General features: G+C 37.6%; 1 protein-coding gene across 4 annotated transcripts in view; it reads right to left on the bottom strand.

Annotated features, from left to right (window-relative positions):
* usf2l (upstream transcription factor 2, c-fos interacting-like) overlaps positions 1–22,901 on the bottom strand; it is a 28,334-nt gene that overhangs the window by 1,964 nt on the left and 3,469 nt on the right. For 3 of the 4 annotated variants that reach the window (XM_055211394.2, XM_055211396.2, XM_055211397.2), the window contains 7 exons: positions 21,531–21,635; positions 21,199–21,349; positions 20,867–20,954; positions 10,344–10,382; positions 4,514–4,572; positions 4,059–4,153; positions 3,428–3,556 (listed from right to left, as the gene is read on the bottom strand). In XM_055211394.2, the coding sequence (XP_055067369.2) occupies positions 3,428–3,556; positions 4,059–4,153; positions 4,514–4,572; positions 10,344–10,382; positions 20,867–20,954; positions 21,199–21,349; positions 21,531–21,635 (666 nt within the window). The remainder of the gene's footprint in view (positions 1–3,427; positions 3,557–4,058; positions 4,154–4,513; positions 4,573–10,343; positions 10,383–20,866; positions 20,955–21,198; positions 21,350–21,530; positions 21,636–22,901) is intronic. The other variant, XM_055211395.2, reaches the window with a different exon arrangement.

Genomic DNA, 22,901 nt, shown 5'->3' with positions numbered 1-22,901 from the left:
CCAGCTTAAAAAGCGACCAAAAACACAGCTTGACCAGCTTGCTACACCAGCTAAAACCAAGCTGGCAGACCAGCTAAAACCAGCTCACCAGCTTATGCTGGGCTTAGATGGATTTTTCAGTAGGGCATAAGCATACAACGCAACATATGTGACCCTGGACCACAAAACCAGTTGCAAGTCGCATGGGTATATTTTTAGCAATAGCCAACAATTCTCGAAGTCAAGTTGAGGCACTTCTGCGTTTGATGCTCGTTGTTCGTGCCTCATCTGCTGAAGCAGAGAGAAGCTTTGGTGCCTTGAGACGCCTGAAGACCTGGCTGCACTCTTTAATGTCACAAATCCGACTCAATAGTGTGGCTGTTTGTCATGTTTACAGATATAGAACGTATAACTTGGACAGGAAAAAACTGTGTCAAGAATTTGTTCAAGTTACTGATCGGCGCATGCATGTTTTTGGGTCAATTTAGAATCAGTAATAGTTTATTTAATTACTTTTTTGGATTGTTTATTTCTATATCTAAACTGCATTGCATGTGTTATCTTGTGCAAATAAACCTTTAATATTTCTTGGTTGGCTTGATTTTTCAGAACACTTTAACCAAATGCTTTCAAAAAGTGGTGGGGACAAAATAAGCCATTTCAAAAAGTGGTGGGGACATGTCCCCAGCGTCCCCAGTGTAAATGACACCTATTTCAATTTCATTGTGACTTTAAAAAGACCTTACCCTTGTTTACTGAAATTCATACTTCTCAAAAGCCGTCACATCACAACTATCATTATGAGAAACTTCATCACATCAATGAGAGGTTAGCCAATCACATCAAATGATTTAACCCTCAAACGCTCCTCGTTTTCTGTTTACACTACTGGCCCTTGGGGTCTATATGACCCCAAAATTGAAAGCATAATTGTAAGAAAAATATAGATTTTGAATAATACAAATAATAGATCACTTCTCATCTATACAATGAAGCTGTGTTTTGAAAGATTTTAAGTACTTTTGTACCCATTTACCACAAAAATCCTTGTTAGCCTGCATGTGAAATTTAATTTTTGTTTTTTATTAAAAATTATGATTTAATTAGTCCAAAAATACCACATTTTGAATAAAAAAATCAATTATTAAAGATCAGATTTAGAAAGATGATCCAAACATAGAGTATTTACTGCTTTTGGATTCATAATAGGGATGTGCATGTATGTCACGTATGGCTCTCTGGAATCTCTTGATATTTGATGTTTAAATATGAGATGATTACCCATTGAACCTGTGACAACGACTGTATTTTCGTTTTATCAAATATGAATCCGAAAATGACGGCAATAAATAAACCCGCGAGCGAGCTACCTTCAATTAAGGGGAGCGACGTGTTGGAGACCCCTGATGTAGTTGTTAGGTGTAGAATTCCACCTTTTGCTGGTTAGAGATAAACCTAAAGGAATTACCATTTAAGAAAGAACTAGCTTTGACCAGCAGAGGGCCATAGAAAGCCATTCATTTTACTGGATATGGCCAACTGCTCACATCACTACTTTAGTGATACATTGTGTGAATTTATGTATATATAAACATTATAAAGCACATTAAAAATAAATATTGTGTGCGTGCGTGTGTGTGAGAGAGTCTGTCTGTCTGTCTGTGTGTGTGTGTGTGTGTGTGTGTGTGTGTGTCTGTGTGCGTGCGAGTCTGTGTGTGTGTGTGTGTGTGTGCGTGGGTGCATTAGGTCACACCCCTTTATATCTTTTTATCTGCATTTGTGGCTGATTTCATTTGCCAAAGTCTATCTATACAAATGCTCTCTGTGGCAGTCAAACCTTTGTGTGTGAGCATGTGTTTCTGCATTGTGCACAAGCACCGGAACTTCATTTCTGTGTCAAAATTTTCATATTTATGCTGGATTTTAAGTTTTAATTATTTTTATTTTTTTTGCATATAAAAAATAAAAAAATCATATTGACCCCAAAAGACAGATTAATAAATAAAGCAATAAACCCCAAGAAGCTTTGGGTTACCAGTGCATTTTATAACAGCTAAGGGGCGTTGTTAGGCACGACGCGAAGCGGAGTGCCTAAACCCCCTTAGCTGTTATAAAATGCACTGGTAACCCAAAGCTTCGAGGGGTTTATTGCGTTTATAAAACGGTTACTTCATATTCATAACGTTAGCGGGATTTTGTAAAATAAAACACAAATAAGTTGTAATTATATTAGTATAAATATTACTCTTCCGCCAAACAAAGTAGTTCCTCAGAATCAAGTGTGACTGAAACAGAGCGCAATTCACAAACAACAGAGACGCAGCAAAGGCACAATGAAAATATCTGATTAAAGACTGTGGTGTTTATTTTATAAATCAACATTCATCTAATTTATACATTAACATTTATATCGTGCAACTGTTGAAGTGATGATCAAATATTTTTGGAAGCATGCTTTCCCCGTCAGCGTTTTTTTTTAAGTTACCACCCAGTTTTAGTTGAATGCCTTACAGAAAAATTCTCTTCTTTAAATAAACATAAGATATCAAATGAAAGAACAGTCCATCCGCTTTCCAACAACATCAAAAAACTTTCATCCTACCTTCATTTGTTGTCTTATCAGTTATCACCTCTCAAATTTTCAGCTAAATGCGGAGATAATTCCATTTTTGTGAAGAACTTTGTAAGAGATCAGATTCAGAGCCATCAAAACACACGTCACGCTAAATCCACCACAACGCTGTTGTGTCGAGTGAATGCCTCAGTGTTTAAGTTGGATAAGATTGCCATCTTGTGGATAATAGCGGAAATATCAATAAGACAAAAAAAACTTCAGAGAACGTTTTCTCTTTATTGACGAAATGTTTTATTTATTGACATTTATCTGGATATCGCCATAATTGTGCAAAGGTAGAAAAATAAAAAAATTATTAAAGAATGTGGTGTTTATTTTCATAAATCAGTACGCAGCAACAGTGGCGCAGTGATACTTGTGATGCGGTCTGAACCGTGGGTTTACCGGGGTATTTTATCACGGCTTAGAACGCGTTTCAACCAATCAGAATGAAGAACCAGAACGAGCCGTTTTATAAAAATGTTTTTACATACCTTTAGAACAACCGAATCAAGCCCAGTAGTTTTTGTGTATATATAGATAGATTATTTAGAAGAGTCACAAAATGTTAGATCTCTGAGATATAGGGAATTTTTTTTAACGAATGAAATGTCGTTTGGGGTCATATAGACCCCAAGGACCATTTGAGGGTTAAATATTAAAGATAGCAATAGCAAGTATCAGAGAGAGAGAGAGAGAGAGAGAGATGACTTCTGAGAATATGGCTCCAGTTTCTAAATCTGAATGAATGAAGACATCTGAGAAAAGATGGGTAGTGTGATTACATCACACAGTCATTGATGAATCACAGCTTAGTGCTCAGCTGAACAATACCTGCTGTCTGAGCAGATCATGGTCCATCTGTACTCCATGAAGTCCTCTCAATCTCTCCTGAAGACGCTGGTTACGTCCCTGAAGCTCGCCGATGTAATCACATGCCTTGGACAAGATCCCACCTTTGCTCTGATGGAAACAAACCATGTGCTTTTACTAAAGAGCAGGTTAATAAGGTCAAATCTTGCATTAGTGCATTTGTAGATGCTTACATTGTATGTCAAGAGACTTTCAGTGCATTAAATGTATAACTCTTAAAACTAACGGGGCTATATAGCACCAAAAGTGGTTCTTTGGTCGTAATCATAGAAGAACCATTTTTACAGCCATATAGCACCGGTGAAGCACCAGTGAAGCACCTGTGTAGAACCATATGGAGTGCTATATGGCCCCTATATGGTTCTACACAGGTGCTATACAGGTGCTTCACCGGTGCTATTTGGCACTAAAAATGGTTCTTCTATGATTACGACCAAAGAACCACTTTTGGTGCTATATAGCACCGTTTGCCTGGGGTTCAAACCTATGACGTTTACACTGCTAATGCAATTCTCTACCACAGGCACACTTCTTATGCAGGTTCCCATCATGCAATATACTTAAATCATGTGTAATTTCAGATGTCTCTCACCGCACTGGTTTTGGTGCTCTCCACGCTGCAGTCTGGTATGATTTTGGAAAGCGCCACAATCCAGTTGTTGATTTTGTCTCTTCGTCGTCTCTCCACTGAACATGAGCGACAGGAAGGTGATTCAAGTAAAAACTGATCCAAAGTTCCAACAATTTTTCAGCTTATCAACTCTGTACTGTCCTCTACTGGCAAATGAATATCAATGCCTCTGGGATTTACAAAATTGCATCTTGTGTCATTCAATTCTGCATGTGCGCCGCTCCTCAAGTGTTTGTTTATGAAACATCTTAGATTAACTCATTACAATTCCAGCTAACAATAAAAGGACAGTATTCAGAGCTGTGTAAAATCACAGAAGGACACGTTTCCCATAAATCGGCAGAGATAATGAAAGAATGAATGAAGTTCATTGATTGCATCTGGCCCATCACACTAGACTGAGATCATTCAGATACCTTCATTATGTTGTGCTCTTCTCCTTTCATCTCTAGGGGTGCGCAGACTGTCCATTTTCCTAGAACAGGCATTAAAGATGAAATTTAAACCACCATCATTGCATTTCTTCATCTCATACTGTAAGCATTTTCTTTAAAACAACAAAAATAAGCAAATTTAACCAAACTATTTACCTAAATATATCAAATCAAAAATAAAATGAGCATGTTTCTTATTTCCTAAGTTCCTGCCAAGCTCATTTTCATCTTTAGTACCTATAGGATCCCTGCGCATCACTTGTGGATATCCGAAAATGGGTAAAGAGGTGGGACGTGGGTAAAGCTGAGGTGGCTGGTTGCTGAAACCATCTAAAGATGGCCATTTTAATATGGAGGTCTATGTAATTGGAATTAAGACCCTTTTGGAGCCAGCTTCTAGCGGCCAGTCGATGAATTGCAGTTGAAATCACTTCCATATTGATTTTATCAAAGAGGTCCGAAGGTTGGCCCTCTGTGTGCACATTCACAAGAAGTGCCCATATAAGGAATTCCGCCCTTTATGGCGTCATACAGGGACATACTGGAAAAAAAAATTCATTTTCTTACGCCCCCTTCGGACCACCAGCGCCTAGCAGAGCAAAATGAGCTTATTAATTTCAATGGAAGCTGGGCGACTTTCAGCGATACGAGCTACAGTGGCCATTAGCAGAAAGTGGGAGTGTCCTGTGACATGAAAAGTTTAACGTTATGCAAATGATGAGGAGCAACTACCAATGAGATTGAAGCAGTTGAATACACATCATATGTCTCTCTTCAGTTACTGCAGTGGACGGTACTCACTTTCTTATTACACTGCAAAAAATTATTTATGAAAAAAATTATTAGTATTTTTGTCTTTTAAGTATTTATTTCAGTAAAAAATATCAAAAATTCTTAAATTAAAAGGCTTTTTCTTGGTGCGCAAAACTACCCAAGAAAATAAGTCTAGTTTTAGACAAAAAAATCAAATTTAGGTGATTTTGTGCATAAAACAAGCAAAAAATCTACCAATTGGGTAAGCAAAAAATCTTGAACATTTTTCTTAAACACTAAATTCAAGAAAAATTCAAGAAAAATTTGCTTACCCCATTATTACTGATATTTGTACTGAAAAATAATACTAAGAAATACTAATACTTTTTTTCTTGAAAATATTTTTTTGCAGTGTACAACCAAATTAAATTAAGATGCTTTTTCTTGATGAGCAAAATGACCCAAGAAAATAAGTCTAGTTTTTAGACCAAAAATATCAAATGTAAGTGATTTTGTGCATAAAACAAGCAAAAAAATCTGCCAATGGGGTAAGCTAATTTTTCTTGAATTTTTCTTTATTTTAGTGTTTAAAAATTTTTTCAAGATTTTTTGCTTCCTCCATTGGAAGATTTTTTTACTGAAAACAAGACAAAAATACTAAAAATTGTTTCTTGAAAATCACTTTTTGCAGTGCAGAATTAGAAACGCCTCCTATTGACCAGATCTGTATGGGGTGCTACACGAACCCTTATGGAGTTCACTCAAATACTCTGCCATACTGTACATTCAACTAGTTTTTTTTAAACTTTGCCCATGTTTAGCATGAGAATTCAACTCTTTACCAGTGTAAATAAGTCAGGCTTACAGAGCAACTCTATATGATTGGCCAATTCAGCAATATTATGCACATCTGATTCTGTGTTATTTAGCTGTTACGCATACATCATTGTTATATTAACCATCTGGCAACCTTCTCTCTAAATATCATCCATAAAAACTGTCGCTCAAGCTCTACTCAATACGTCAAGCTCATCCCACAGCTAAACCAAGTGAAATCTTTTGTTGGTGTGGATTTGCAGATATCTCTGTAAGGTCTCTGTGCCCTTCTCTGCAGATCTCTGGGGATTTCAGACTCTGCCCGTGTTCATTACGTTATAAATTGCGGTGCGGTGAAGCAGCTGCTGTCTGTGAAGAGTCTCGGCTTTGCTCTAATGACACAACTGTTCTCTGCGAGGAGTCTTCCCTCAGGTTTGCTTTAATTAAGTCACGACGCCTCAGCGACGCTCCTGTCACACCTCAGAGGGCAGAGTACACAACACTGAGGAAAGAAGCCTCGCAAAACAGCCCAGAAGAGACGCCTTATCAGTGCTAATGCAGAACAACCAGAAAATGTTTTCAACTAACCTCCTTTTCATTTACACTACGGGAAGCCTCGTCTTTGTCCCTTTATATTAAAAGCACTATAACGTACACGGCAAACACAAACAAACTCACTAGTTACATCAGGGTGCCGGTAGCTCGCCTATATCATATTAAATGCACAATATGTAATAAAATATCCCAATCACAATAAATAAAATATGTATTTAAATTATCCCAAAAGTTCCCAGGGATTTGTAAATTTACATAAATTACAACTTTATATGATGGCCCGACACTTGTCATACTGTAAGCTGGGTTTCCATTTCCCTTTATTTTGCGCAAATTGACATTGCGAATTGAAAATACGTCAATTTCGTAAAATCTCCCATATATTTCGCAAAAAAAGTTTTTACGCTCGCATGAGGTGGTTTTCGGGCAAATCGGAAAATGTGTATTTCGCAAAACTGCAATGGAAACAGTTTATTCGCATTTTCACCTGATGCAAGTAATTCACATAATTATTATTTGAAGATGACGCGGTATGAACCAAAACCTCACAGAAACACCTCAATACATGTTTGCTCCCAAGTATGAGGCTTTCTTTGCCAATAATGTTCGGATAAAACTCCTTCGATTTAAAATAATGTACTATTACCTCCAAGAAACACCTAGGGCCCTATTTTAACAATCTAAGCACATTGTCTAAAGCGCACAGCGCAACATCTAAATGGGCGTGTCCGAATCCACTTTTGCTAATTTAACGACGGAAAAAATGGTTTGTGTGCCGAGCGCATGGTCGAAAAGGGTTGGTCCTATTTTTTTAATGATTAATGGGAGTATTTTGGGCATAATGTGCAATAAACCAATGAGAGTCTCATGTCTCATCCCCTTTAAAAGCCTGTTGCGCTGGCGCTATGTCTAATCCCTATTTAGATGACGGACTTTGTAAACTGAAAAACTAAGCAGAGGAAGAAGATCCCCAGTTTAAGACTAATGTTAAATAATTGTGTTGTTTTCACTTGTATTGAAATAGGTATTTTTTCATTAAAACCTTTAAAACACGTTTAGTTGTGTGTGATAAGTAAACCCGCGTTGTCGTCCCGTTTATAGGCGCATATTACTAATGCGCTCTTTAAATAACAAAAAACATATTATTGCGGCATTGACTTTAGACTTTAGACCAGGTTTTTGTTGGTCAATGGCGTAGTCTATTTTAGTTGCCTCAAAATATCAACGCCCCAACAATGCGCCTGAACACACCTCGTTTTCAGACCAGAACGCCCATGGGCGCAAAAGGGGGCGCAAATGCATTTGCTATTTAAACACGGCGCTAAACGTGAAAATTATAATTGCGCAGGGTGAAAACTAGCAAAAGACACTTGCGTCGCGCATTGCGCCGGGTGTAAGATAGAGCCCCAAAGCTTTTACGCCCGCGGCCAGCGCATCTGTTCAATTGATTCCAATGGAAACTCAGCGTTTTTCAAATAAGCCAGCAGCTAGCATTTTTTCCCACGCTGAAAACCGGCGCTCGGCGTTTTTCTGAGCTCTGCGCTGAGCGTGGAGAGTTGAAAGAGATTCAACTTTGGGTGAAAAGCTCCGCTTGTCAATGTCAGTTCTCACACGGCCATCCAATCACAATGGAGAAGGGGCGGGACATTACCACAGCAACCAACCGGCTCACAGCTCAAGTATCAGAGCTACCAAAGCACTCGGCTGAAAAACAGCTGGCATTCTGCGTCCTCAAGGCGTTGTGTTTAAAAGTTTTGTTGTGTCCAGCCCCCTACAGTATATGTTGCCACTCCTAATGCTGCTTTACACCAACCGTGGTACAGGCGTGAAGCGCGAGTGTTTTCAATGTTAAATCAATGTGAAGACGTGTTAACGCGCGTCTGGAGGACCCGCGGCGCGGATGAGGCGTTTGGCCTGGTGCGGAAGACACGTTTCCGCCTCATTCGCGCATCTAGTTCACGCGAAAGGCACGAATTGAGCGTTGTGCGCGGTATGCGCGAATGGTGCTTTTTGTGCATTTTGCGGTTCACGAGAATTTGCTGCTGACCCCCGGCTTGATAAATTTGAACTTTGGCGGAATTTCACGCCGCGTTAACCAATCAGGAGCCTGCTTGCTGCTGTGGTGGCAGCCCCGCCCGCAGTCACTTATTCAACCAACGCTTGATATTGTCCATAAGCAGTCACCCGGAGCTATACCACACAAGTTCTTATTTCTATAGAGACAGGAATAAAAAGGACCTTGGTTGGAAGAGTTGTCAGTGAGGACTTTGGGCAACCTGGTAAGTTGTAATACACGCTTCACTTTTGAGTCACATGCTGTTTATCGACTCGCGCCGTTTATTTTCCCTCTATAGTAAGGTTACCAAATACAAACTGGTAACTCTCGATAAATGACGATAAATTATAAAATCAACATCAGTCATCTTGCAAACAGACAACCGCATAGCACTTGCCCGTCCCACAAGAAGCGGAGTTTGCCTCTGACGCGCGACAAATGCTTGCTTTTTCCGCGCGTCTACTCCGCTCTACACACGCGAATGCATCAAAATTGTTCAAGCGGCAAACCACGCACGGTAGATGCGATTTTGTCGCCTGAAACGCAGTTGCTGTAACTCAGCATAAGGGGTGTTTCCTGGCATTAATGTTTGGATAATACTCGTATGTCTCCTTCAATAAAAATTAATGTCTAGTGCAGTGGATGTAATATTAGTTACCAACAAACATTAGTCGACACTACTTATCGCGACCAAATTTTTTTTTAGTTTCAGCCGCATATCATCGATTAATGGAAACACCAACATTTAGAAAATAACGCTAAAGTTTTGCACAAATCTGCAATGGAAACAGCTATTGTCACCTATCATTTATGCCATCCTTAGGGGGCGTGTACACCAAAGCTTTTATGCTGGCAGCAAGTTTTCAATTGTTTTCCAATGGAAGCGCACTTTTTTTTTTAAAAGCCAGCTGCTGGCAGTTTTTTTTCTACGCTGAAAGACAGTGCTTGACGGTTTTTCCTCGCTCAACGCTGAGTGCCGAGAGTTGAAAAATATTAAACTTTGGATAAAAAACAAAGCTCAGCTCATCAATGTCAGCTCTTAAACGGTCGATCTTATCACAGTGGAGGAGGGGCGGGACAAATATCACAACAACCAACCAGCATCGGCTGACATAAAGCTATTCACTGGGCGTTTTCGGCCGCCTGAAAAAGCTTTTGTGTGCATGCCCCCTTACCTATTGCAACTTTAATCTGAACAGCCACCTCAAAATAACAGTAAAGCGTGTAATTTTTTGGTCCTCCAGCAACACCCAACAAAATGTATTTATTCTACTATTAATGATTTAGTTTATATTTGGTTTCTCATAAACGTATAACTTTCTCATAAACATTACTAACAGAGCACAGGCCATCATACCCCTCGCAGCAACATCATATATGAGATGAAGCAGTCACGTCTCACAGTAAAACTGTCACATAAACACTGTGTTTTTGTTCATGGAAAGAAAATGTGAGGTTTTTACCACATAAATATCTGAATATGAATATCTATTGCCACAGGAGTATCTGGATGACTGTTGTTGGCGACACTAGTGGTGCAGAAATGGCATACAGTGTATCACCTTTATGTGACAAAGAATATGAGTTTTGTGTTTTTAATTTGGTTTAAGGAGATATGAAAGCTTTTCTCACCAGTTTAAAGCTTCGTGCCGCTGTGCATGTTGTTCATCACTGCAGAAAAGAGCAAATTCATTTCACAAAACATTTTGAATACCTAGTGAATGACATTTTGCATTAAAGGATTACTCCACTTTCATAAAACAATACCGATTATTTACTCGCCCCAGTGTCATCCAAGACTTCTATGTCTGTTGTTCTTCAGTCGAAAAGAAACTTAAGCTTTCTTGGGGAAAACATTTCAGGATTCTTCTTCATATAGTGGACTTCAGTGGATCTCAACAGTTTACAGATTCAATGCAGCTTCAAAGGACTCTAAATGATCCCAACCGAGGCATAAGGGTTTTATCTAGCAAAGCCATTGTCATTTTCGGCAAAAAAATCTGTGTGACGCGGCGGGACATTACATATTACGTAATCACGTCAAAGGTCACGCGTTACATATGTGAAACGCACACTTGGGGACCATTTTAACTCATTCACCGCCAGCCTTTTTGAGAAAAGTTGCCCACCTGCATTTTTGTGATTTTAACAAAATTTTCACAAAATTCCTTGCAGGAAAAATTATTTTCTATAAATATATAAACATACAAATTATATCAAATTAAAGAACACACCCTCTGCTTTCAAACAAACAAACAAACAAACAAAATGGGGAAAAAACGTTTCATTATATATTTAATTTTTCTACTTAATTTAACCACTGAAATATGGATATTTCTCTTCAAAAATACAACATTTTGAGCAAAAAGCTTAAAAAATTTCGTTTTTGTGAAGGAATTTATGTTAGAGATCAGACTCAGAATGACTATCAAACATAAAGGCAGTTAAAATAAATCATTAAATCTTTTTAACTTCCGCTTTTGGTAAATTCGGTTTGGCGCCATCTGGTGGATAAAAGCGGTATTACACTTTCACTTTGAAATTCGTCCAGAAAGGCATATTTAGTAGTTAAATATGAACTCATAAATGACGAGATAACTCGTCAATGGCGGTGAATGAGTTAAACAATAAACTTTTGATTGGATCACGTAATATGTAAGGTCACGAAGGCGCATCACACGGTTAGTGCAAGACCAGCTTTGAAGCTGCATGGAAACTGCAAACTGAGGTCCACTCAAGTCCACCATATGGAGAAAAAATGAAATTGAAAAATCCTGGAATGTTTTCCTCAGAAAACTTAATTTCTTCTTGACTGAACAAAGAAAGACATCAACATCTTGGATGACATGGGGGTGAGTAAATTATCTGATTTTTATGAAAGTGAAGTAATCTTTTAATAGAAGAATAATATCTACCATAATAATATATTACAATTGATTATTTAGAAAAATGTATAGGATGGACTGGAGCTATCATCTGAAGAGTTTGGTTCCAAAACGCGATAAACGCTATTTAAAAAAAAAAACACCAAAAGCAGTATTTTATCAGGTCAGTATATAAAAAGTCAATTCTTAATTTTACACAAAAATCCGATATCCGCCGTGTTATTCTTTTTATTCTAGTCATCTTTTCTCTATTTTTTCCAAAACCGTGACAAACGCCAGTCCTTCTTCTCCACAGAATGCAATAAATCCGCTTAACCAATCACAGCACACCATTCCACGCATTGTAAAAAATAATGCCGGCACTTTGAATACACATGAATCCTAGTTTTCCTCATCTACTTTTTACTTCGTGATCAACAAACAAACAAAAACAAAATAGTAATTTTGATGGCATGACCTGTGGTGGTTTTCTGTGGCGGAGAAGAAACGTAAGCCATGAGCATCTAATAATTTACGTAAGAGGCACTCAGGCAAAGGGAATATGCCGACTGTTGCTTGTTCTCACCTTACAGCATCAAGCTTCTGTCACGCTAACACATTGACCCCAGGGGATCTTATGAAAAATATTCCATTATTTTACGTAAAGTCAATGAAAATCGAGCAGGACCAAAACATTTTACAGCTGATCACTGTCCAAAAAGTTCAGCGACGATGTCCCAACCTGTTGAATTCATTTTGGGAGCGGTGACTGATTGGATGTATTTTTTGGTCCAGTGCCTGTATATATGGTATTAGCATTGGTACTGACCAAGTTCAGAGGCTGTCATATGTTGATCAACTTACTTTGTTACTTAAAAAAATAACTTTTATATTGATTCAATAGATTTATAGCATTAAAAAAAATTTACTTCATGGATTTATTGCATTTTGCGGAAAAAAGTTAAAAGTTTTTATAATAAATATTTGAAAATTAAATGATGGATTTGTTTTTTTATGTTTTTATAACCTAAAGATGCTATGTGAAAGTTTGTAACAGAAAATAGTAGTTTTCATCTTGTTACTTTCTTGGTATAGAAAACACGTTTTACCCAAACTAGTCAAAATGGATTTATTGCGTTTTGGAACCAAACTCTTCATTTACACTTTTAGAGAGCCAATTTCTATATGGACACATACTTTAAAGGCCTATAAAATAAACATATGTTGACCTATTTGTTATGCTGTACAGGGTAAGTTCACGGAGAATTGTAAATGTTTAAAAAATACTTATAATAAATAGCATAACAAATATGAAACACAAAAATTCATAAAACAGCAAAATTATAAATGTGTAACAAACACAAGAATTCATTGAAATAATTTTAAACATATAAAATATGGTCTGTCTTGCCTAGACCTAAAATGTATGAAAATACCCTAGTTAAAATCTACCTTCATTATTGTTGACCATTGTCTGAATGTAATGGAAATGCTTGTCCTTGCTTTTGCAGACCCCTTAATCATTTAATTTGACCCAATAATCCCATAATGATATATATTTAATAAAGATAGACTGTCCTTAAAATGATTGATGATTTTTTTTTCCTTTTTAAACTTTTTCTTTTAAATGTCAGGTCCTGAAAATTGCCCTGTCCCTTTGATCATACATGGAAGTTGAACTGTGTACTTATTATTTAAAACCATGTTTTTATAAAACAAATCTAATTTACATTTACCTTTAACCCTGTATGAATTTACTACAACACTGAAATGGTAAAAATACACTATTAATATGAATAAAATTAAATAAATATTTGTCCCCCAAATTTTTGTCATTGGTGTTACCCTACCCAAAGCACTTTTATTTTGAAACAATGCATCAGCTCTTTGAAGTTTTTCATGGGTCAAGAGGTCAGTGAAAGAAGTGCAGTGGAGGAAGGCAAAGGTTTTTGAGATGTCTTACCTTATTTGTCTAAAAAATCACGATATATGGTATCTAACAATTTTGAGATAAGATTTTTGGGGTGTCATTAGTGTTACTCTTTTTTATAGCTGGCAGTGTTAAGATCTTTACATAAAAATACATTATACTGAATAAGTATGTGTTAAAATATTATTTTTTTCTGTAAATTGTCATTGGTGTTACCATCATTGGTGTTACCGTCATAGTGTTACTTCTCTAATGAGTACTTCCTAAGCACTATTCCTTTAACTGACCAACATAAAAGCATAAAAACAAAACAAGATGGAAAATTTTATGAAAGTTTAATCATATTCTTTATCTATTATTATATTCTAATGTTGTCATTGGTGTTACATTGTGTCAATGGTGTTAAACCAAGTTTTGGTGTTATGAATGTATTTTCTTGTACTTTCTAGTAAATATTTTGTTGTTGATATGGGATGTAAGAAAATGTTGATATTTCAGTCTTTGCATCAAAGCCTTTTTGGTTGAATATTTCTGTTTTTGTTGGTTTTACAGAAAAAAGTCAAACTGAGAATCAAATAATTTCATACAATGCTGGGTAAAGATGAATTTAATTAAACAAATATTAATAATCAATTATTATTTGCTGTTATCATTCCTCTACTCCCCCTTTAACTAAATACACAAGCTGTAATGGGAAAAAATATTTAGTATCAACATTAATGTTGTTTAAATCACACCAACGACAAATAAATGACTCATGGATTCTTTATTAAAATGTATTAAAAAGTTCAAAATAGATTAAGCTCCCCGCTTTGCGGATTCATAGATTTGTTAATTAATGCTATTAAAGAAGTTTTGGGTATGTTGAAAGAAGTTAATTTAAGCAAATTTCCATCACCCGAATTCCACCTTTTTTGTAGAATGGCCCATATGCTACTTTGATTTTATTTAGTTTGCCTCATTATTCCACATATACAGCAAAATCTACATAATCTTCCTAATTTAAGTGAACTAGTGTAACCCAACCACAGTTACAGAAAAACACAGAATTGTGTAATTGAACTTCTGACTTAAATCCTCATAGCAACTAAGACACGGCCCTTGTGACAGCCAGGTTTTCCTTTACACAACAGTAAACAATATATGTTAGCATTCAATTCCAAACACAAGCCGTTCTCTCTAACTGCTGTGGCATTTATCCCGGAGTCTAATAACCTGTGGGATTTTAGACTTAAGTTATTGTGAAATTCAATCATTGTGCTGCAGACTGAAAATCCTCAGATGCAAAAGCTGTACGTGTCAAAAAGAACAAAACAATCCAAGAAAAGGCTCGACAGACACACGATTCTTCAGCAGGATACTTCTTTATGCTCCAGAGAGCATTTTAGAGGATGAGGATGTTGTAACCGCACAAGCACATGAGCATCATCTATTAACACAACACTTCTGCTTTATCAAAGAGAATATAACAAACTGCACTCTCCCATCATTCATCACTGAATTTGGGAACATGACCCCACCATAAACCATATTTTTGTTGTTTTCACATATGCATTTGCCTGTATGTTAGTGGGATCCAAAGGTTGCAACATAAAGATTGTAGCTTGAAGGCCCTTGCGGTAGCCAAAGTGCATAAAGGCTTATTTATATTTCTGCATCGGGCCTATGGCGTACCCTTAACGTGTCAAGTTTCATTTATACTTTTGCGTTGTTGTCTGTATCGACATGCAGTGTCGACGGGCATGTTACTGGTGTATCGTGAAAAAAGCTGAAGCAGCAGCAGCTTGTAGTGTATGATGTTATAAATACAAAGCAACTTTTATTACAGCCTTAGTTGTCAAATTTTGCACCTCAACTTGGTCCATATATTTCCGTCACAAGCATATGATGAAATGTGACGCGATATATCGCAGGTTTTTTTTGACCTGAGGGACGTGTTCTAGCAGACCAATCACAGTGCTTGCGGTCCACGTAAAATTGTTACATTTATGGGGAAAGATGCACATCAGACTATGGTGTAAGGTACACATCTATGCATAGGCTATACACTCGACGCAGTAGTATAAATTGGGCTTTACTGTACATGCAATTTATGCTTCTTATATTCTTACAAACTGTAAGATGAGTCTAAATTACTTTTGGTGATATTTAAAGGATTACTCCACTTTCATTAAAAAAATATGAAGAGTTTCGTTGCAAAACGAGATAACCACCTTATTTTTAATTGTTCAGAAATCTCTTTTTTTTTTTTGGTTGTGCATTCCAATTAATTTCAATTGAACTGCAGTTGGTTTGTTTTAATTTAAACCTTCATAACTTAAAAAATACAGCTAAGAAGCACCATAAAACAAAATAATGACATGATAACATAAATTTAACAAAAATGTTAAAAAATGGATTTATCTCGTTTTGCAACGAAACTCTTCATATTATAATTTACTCAGCCCCATGTCCTCCAACATGTTTTTTTTAGTCGAGAAGAAATATTCACCATATAGTGGACTCCAGCGGACCTCAATGTTTTGCAGCTTCAATGCAGCTTTAACCTTTTCCCCGCCATTGAGGAGTTAACTCGTCAATCAAGAGAAAACGCTTCCCTGCCAATGACGAGTATTTCCGGCAATCCGTAATATCGCAATTATCCACTAGGTGGCGCTCTTCCACAGTTTATAAAACCCGGACGTATCGCCTCAGGGCAAACAGCTGTATGTCCGTGTATGTTTTAAGGAACGCTCTGAATCTGATCTCTATGAAAAGTCTTTCACAAAAATGAAATTATCTCAGCCCTAAAATTTGGTGTTTTTGAAGAAACCTTCCCAAATATTTGGGTGGTGATAAAAAGAAAACTAATAAAGGTAGGATGAAACTTTTTTTGGTCTTTCATTTGGTATACTGTGTGATTATATATGTAAAAGAACATTTTCTGGATGGCATTAAACTTTTGTAAAAATAATGAAAAATGCTGGCGCTGGCTTCAACTTAAAAAAAAAAAAAAAAAACGCTGGCGGGGAAAGAGTTTAAGGGGTCTTAACAATCCAGGGTTCCCACACATTAGTTAACTTGAATTTGAGGGTATTGGACCTGGAATGTCCTTGAAAGGTCCTTCAAATTCAATGACTAAATGTGGGGACACATTTCAAGTGAGAGTAAGGTTACATCGTGTTACCTTTTAAGATACATTGTTACAGTTCCCTTTCGAGGGAACTCGCGCTGCGTCACTGCGGTGACACTTTGGAGACGCCTCCAGGGGTAAGTGTGTCTGAATGTGTATATCAAATTCAACCAATGGTGAGGCTTAATGACAAAGACAGGGTGACGCAGGAGCTAGGAAGTATATCACTATCTGAAATATTGCCAAAGACGGCGTTACAGGGACGAGGAAGATATAGCAAGAGAGACACAGCGTCTTGTTCCCTTCCCAGGGAACTAGGCTTGCCGCGATGGTCGGTGAAACGGTGATAACCGGTGCTTCAGCCTCTCACCGGTTAGATCACTTGCCCACCGCAACACCGTCTTTCACCGTCGTTTTGATATTTTCGTGTAAATAAATCATTTAGTTTCGTTAGAGAGCGCAAACACTTACAACTGAATGTGTCTGCTGACTGAATTTAGCGGAGCTGAACGCGCGTCACGTCAGGTGTCAGATTTCATTTATTCCTGTCAGAGTGTGCGAGGCGAGCTGACTGACCAGACGAAGGCAGAAGCCGCGCCCGCGTGCTCACTCGTTTTTGTTATAATATACATAAATGATGTTTAATATAACCGAGATCGTTTTGTTCTTGTGTTTTTCATCAAGAAAAATAATAAACCCATCATTCAAGCAGTGCTTTATGGAGAAGTAGGCGGTTGCTCTGCTTGGGACTGGCGGGTTTCTGTCAGAAGTACCTGGGCACATTGACTCAAGCACTTAAGTAAACCAGCTGTTTCACTCGCATTGCACGCAATTCATATGCGATTTAACGCAGCATACGCAAGCACTGCATTTAAACAGTTGCGTAATTCAAAAGTGAAAGTAAAATGTGCACGTCTGCATGCGCATTTATAAGCCCCTCCCACCCGGTGAAACCGGGATCACCGGGTTTGTGACGCGCCGATTAACCGGTGAGAAAATTCTGTCACCGCGGCAACCCTACAGGGAACAACAGTTACATATGTAACCCGAGACGTTTTCATGTGTCAAACACAACTATGCAAAAAAGCATTTTGGTATGAATCAACATTCGCATACTGAAAATAAAAGCATTTAAAGTAAACAGTTTAGCACTGCAAAAAATGACTTTCTTACATAGTATTTTTGTCTTGTTTTCAGTAGAAATATCTAAAAATTCTTAAACCAAGATGTATTTTCTTGATGAGCAAAATGACCTAAGAAAATAATACTAGTTTTTAGACAAAAATATACAATTTAAGTGAATTTGTGCTTAAAACAAGCAAAAAAAAAAAACTGCCAATGGGGTGAGAAAATTTTACTCAATTAAGTGTTTAAGAAAAAAGAAATCTTATTTCACAATTTTTTTTCTCACCCCATTGGCAGATAATTTTGCTTGTTTAAAGGACAATTTCACTTAAATTGTATATTATTTGTCTTAGAACTAGACTTTTTTTACTTAGGTCATTTTGCTCATCAAGAAAAAGCATCCTAATTTAAATATTTTTTACTATTTCTACTGAAAACAAGAAAAAAACACTAAGTAAGAAAGTCATTCTTTGCAGTGTGCTTAAAAAGTCTAAAATTTTTATGATATTATCCTACACTACACAGGGAATAATATGCATTTTTTTTTCCAGAAAACTTCTTGCATAAAATAGATCCAAGCACTTTCAATGACCTGTATCTATGTATGTATATTTTGAATTTTTCCCCCAGATTCACAAACTTTCAAGGATTTCAAGGACCCGTGGGAACGCTGACAATTTCAACCGAGGGTCTTATCTAGCAAAATGATCGTAATTTCACAAAAAAAAAATAAAACACGGACCTTTAAAACCACAAATTCTCATCTTGCACTAGCCAGCGCGACCTGGCGTATCACGTAATCACGTTAAAAGGTCACGTATGCAAAACTGCCGCTCCAGTGTTTACAAGTGTGGAGAAAGAGGACCATTCAGATGTTGTTGTATGCAGGGGCGGACTGGCCATCGGGAGTTCCGGGAGCAATCCCGAACGGCCGGTCCATTTCAGGCCGAACCGGCCGGAGGTCAAAAAGTTTTTTGTTTTTTTAAATGCCTGACCAGGCGCTCAGCTGCAGCGAAACGCTGTGTCTGTTTCAGACTGGGCCAAACCAATTCTTCAAATCTTGAGGGGGGATAAGAACGGCCCCTCCCAATTTGGACTGATCCTCGTTTTTCCTCACATCCGATTGGCTCAAAGGCGCCGATCAAAAGAGTTTACTTTTGGTCAGGTTTGGATTCGTGTGAATGCAACATAGACAAGACGGTAAAAATTGCGAAAACAAGAAAAAAAGAGAAAGAAATGGGTGGGGCCTAAAAAATAAAAATGTTGGCACAAGAGGCAGCTAAATGCGCCAAATTAACAGACCTTTTTCGCAGTCAAAAGGACGCTGTGGCAGGAGGTGCAGATGAGAAAGGACCAGCAGCATGGACAGGACAGGTGCACAATTAGTGATGCATCTATTATACACTGAAATCATTTAACTGTTATATTTGCATTTAAATATAGGCATATATAAGGGATAATGTAGAGCGAGGCGGTTGTTATAGCGAATACAACCCCGACAGGCTTATCAGGACCCCACGCAAAGCGGAGCTTGAATCAGCCTTACGAGGTTGTATTCGCTATAATAACCGCCTCGCTCTACATTATCCCGCTTATGAAATTGATGAAATAGCCTGCGTGCGCATTTTGGCAACAGAAGTGGTGTTGTTCCCCAGTAGTTTTAACGTGTTAGCAACTCAGTAAGTTTATCAAAACAGTTTCCCAGCATCAAAATGTCTGGTAATTGCGTTTGGTTGCACTAATAATATACTAATATATGTATATATGGTCACTTTATATTTGGCCATCTGCTAACGTCTTCTATTCACTCCACTGTAGTACACGGATCTGGTAGCTGTGTTAAAAAACTTGATAAAGTCAATTTTTAAATATAACTTTCTCTGTCTGTGTTGCTGCTGATTCTTGCCATACTTCCATTGCCAACATGCGCATGCATACGTTTCCACATCATCATTGTGTTCAAACAGTAAAATGGTCTAAGGAATCCCTGTATGTCTGTATATTAGCTGTTAAGGTCACTGATGGAGAGAGACAGGTTGATGATGACTCTTGCAGTCATATTGATGAGGAGGAGGAAGGAAAGCAGAACAAGAGGAGGAGGAGAATGGAACCAGTACAAAAACAGTGATGAGGCAGGGCGGGGTAGGCAATCATATTACCCTGCTGGAAAAACCAGCATACCAGCAAGACCAGCATATGTTGTGTTTTGGTGCTGGTATGTATGCTGGTGACCACCAGCTAAACCAGCATCAAACCAGCATAGACCAGAATAATTCCCATGCTGGTTTGATGCTGTTTTTTTCAGCAGGGTAGGCATATCAATCAAGCAAAGCTTTATTAAGGACACACAAATAGAAAAATACAGCACAATATTACATATTTACATATAGGATAAAATGCAATAGTTCCACTTACTAGATTATAACCTGACTAAAGCACAGATTGAATTAAAAAAAGGAATTATTCTTAGTCATATTTATTACTGATGTTCTTCTCATGCATATGTAGCTGTACAATCAGTAAGCAGAGCAGCAGAGGCAGGATCCAGCACAGGGGAAGTGGAGCCAGGGAGAGTTGAAAGTGAGTACGTACACACACAATCTCTATTTTATAGGACTGTATTGTAGTTTTTGATTATCTGAGTGGGTATGTGTGAGTAATTGTAACAATTTTATCACTCCAACTGACTGTACACATGACATGCTGGTAGTTAGCAGTATACTGTGACTTATGTGTTCGAGATTTGGTTTTGCTGACCTGGTTGTGTTTACTGCAGTGGTGACTTGCTTATACAACCTGAGGAGCAAGGTGTTATCCTAAAGTTTTTTAAGGTCTTCAGCATAATCTGATTCTCTTCAAGTTCATACCATAAAACACTACTAGAATTAAAATAACTGCAAAAAATCCTGCTCGTGCACCAAGGGCACTCGCGTAAAAGGCCTCTCCATCTTAAAGTCCCGGGCTGAATTTCAGTCCCAGTACGTCCCTGGTTGTATGTGGAATGACCAAAAAAAGACAAACATCTTGAATAAATTAGGTAAATTATCGAGATTGGATCTAAATATCCATTCATACTGCCAAAAAAACAAGATAAACCCTGTTTGGCATCTACTTTGCTACTTACACAGTATATGCATGAGCGTGTGGAGCTATAGTCCTCTGTGATGCAGAATGCAGACTATCTGAGGGAGTCATCATCACGTAAAACTGACCTAAACCAGAAGAAACAAACTATTTTACATTCATGCATTTGGCTGATGCTTTTATCCAAAGAGACTTACAGTGCATTCACGCTGTACACATAATCAGTTTGTTTCCTGGGAATATACCCACTGACCTTGCCGCTGCTACCACCGTGCTTAAAAAACTAAGCTTTAGGAATACACCTGAGGTTAAATAATAACACAAGGCCATATTGCGATTATTTCTATCTGAGGGTCTGAAAAACCTGTGTACCTGGGGTTTGTGAGAGGGAGGGGTCATCTGCAGCCTGCACAGACATGGCTGTGGCCGTTCCCTCGCTCACAGGGGCTTCTGGGAAATATGCACATAGTGACTCTTCTTCAGTATGTCTGCCTCCATTATGAAAAGGGTTTTGAATTACTGTCTGGGAGAAAACAGGCATTTAGTAAAATATATCTTTTGCTGTGCTGTGATGGACACTGAATACGAGTGAGGCTGTTAAACATTTCAGTGTAATAATAGACAATGATGGAATGTTAGATGAAAGTGGTGCTGAGGCTGCGGTTCAGTTGGTTGTCATGGTGCCGGCTCTGTTGATTCTGTACCTGTGTAACAGCCTGCTGGGGTCTGGTGAGGTTGGATGATGACACAACATTAACTGATGCTCCTCTACTTAGACCGTCTGCTACCTGAATCACTCGATAGGTCACCTGATGAGAAGATAGAGAAAGAGAGATCCGCATTGCATTCTTTAACAAGATAAAAACTTAACTCTTAAGACTTAACCCTTATGTGTTGTTGGGGATAACTTTCTCTCCGTTCAAGCAAATTGAATGATTTTTGGTGACAAATCTTAGCCTGGGTTTCCCCATGCTGCCTTGCGCACAAATTTATTCACGCTGCAATTCTAGCATGGAAACCATGGACCTATTTTTCCCCTGAAATAGGGAACCAATCATAGAGCGGGGAGGGGGCAGCATGACGATGACGACGTCTATGTGACACACAGAAGTGGTTTTGTTTATCCAACACGACAGCAAGTTACTTTTCGATGCAGCCTTAGATAGTATTCGAAGTAGTTTTGAACGCAAGTTTATAAAAAAAAAGGGCAACTTTTGGCGTTAAACAATTTCATATCCAAGAAGGATGTTTGAATATGGCAAGACATGATAACCACACAGTTTTATAGGACCAACCTATACACATATTTTGAGGAAATAGTTTGAAATTTTTCAAATTTACTACACTTTCGTGTTGTTAGTGGATGAAAACATATAAACATACACTAAATTAAGCTGCTGTAAAAATGTATCAGATAAATATTTTTCAAAAAAAAAAAACATCTGTTAATCAACCCCATTACTGATCAAAACTACCAAATATTTCACAAGACTGTGAAAAAGGTAAAAAAAAAAACATTCCACAATTACTTTTATATTGAAAATTGGTCGTTTGTGTGTGTTTTTCCCCAAATCAGGGACACAACTTGTGAACTTGGTAATTAAAGAGTTAAAATCATGGAATTTGTGTAAAGATTTGGTCGTTTTGATCAGTACTGATTAACAGATTTATGAAAAAATAGTTAGTGATTTTTCATCCACTAACAACAAAAAAGGGTAGTAGTGAATTTGAACAATGCACAAGGGTTAAAGGAATAGTTTAACTGTTATTATTTACTCCTGTATCTTATGTTTTCTGTAGACTTTTGGAAAATGCTCATGCGATGAACACATCCACCAAGCTCCAAGTAAATCCATATGATAGTATTAGCGTAAGGAGTAAGGACGAGCTTCCTAGGAAAGGATGCTTTCAAAACCAATAACGTCAATGATAGATAAAAATTGCGATTTTGGATAATGACATCAATGATGCATCCATATTAAAACTTTTTTGTCATCTGAAGATATACAGAGCGCATATGAGTCATATGAATTACTTCTATTTTGGTCAATTTGTTCATCTTTGAAAATGCTGGG

This window comes from Misgurnus anguillicaudatus, chromosome 10 (assembly GCF_027580225.2).
Source record: "Misgurnus anguillicaudatus chromosome 10, ASM2758022v2, whole genome shotgun sequence".
In the NCBI taxonomy this organism is placed as follows: domain Eukaryota; kingdom Metazoa; phylum Chordata; class Actinopteri; order Cypriniformes; family Cobitidae; genus Misgurnus; species Misgurnus anguillicaudatus.
This window is presented reverse-complemented; position numbering and strand designations above follow the sequence as displayed.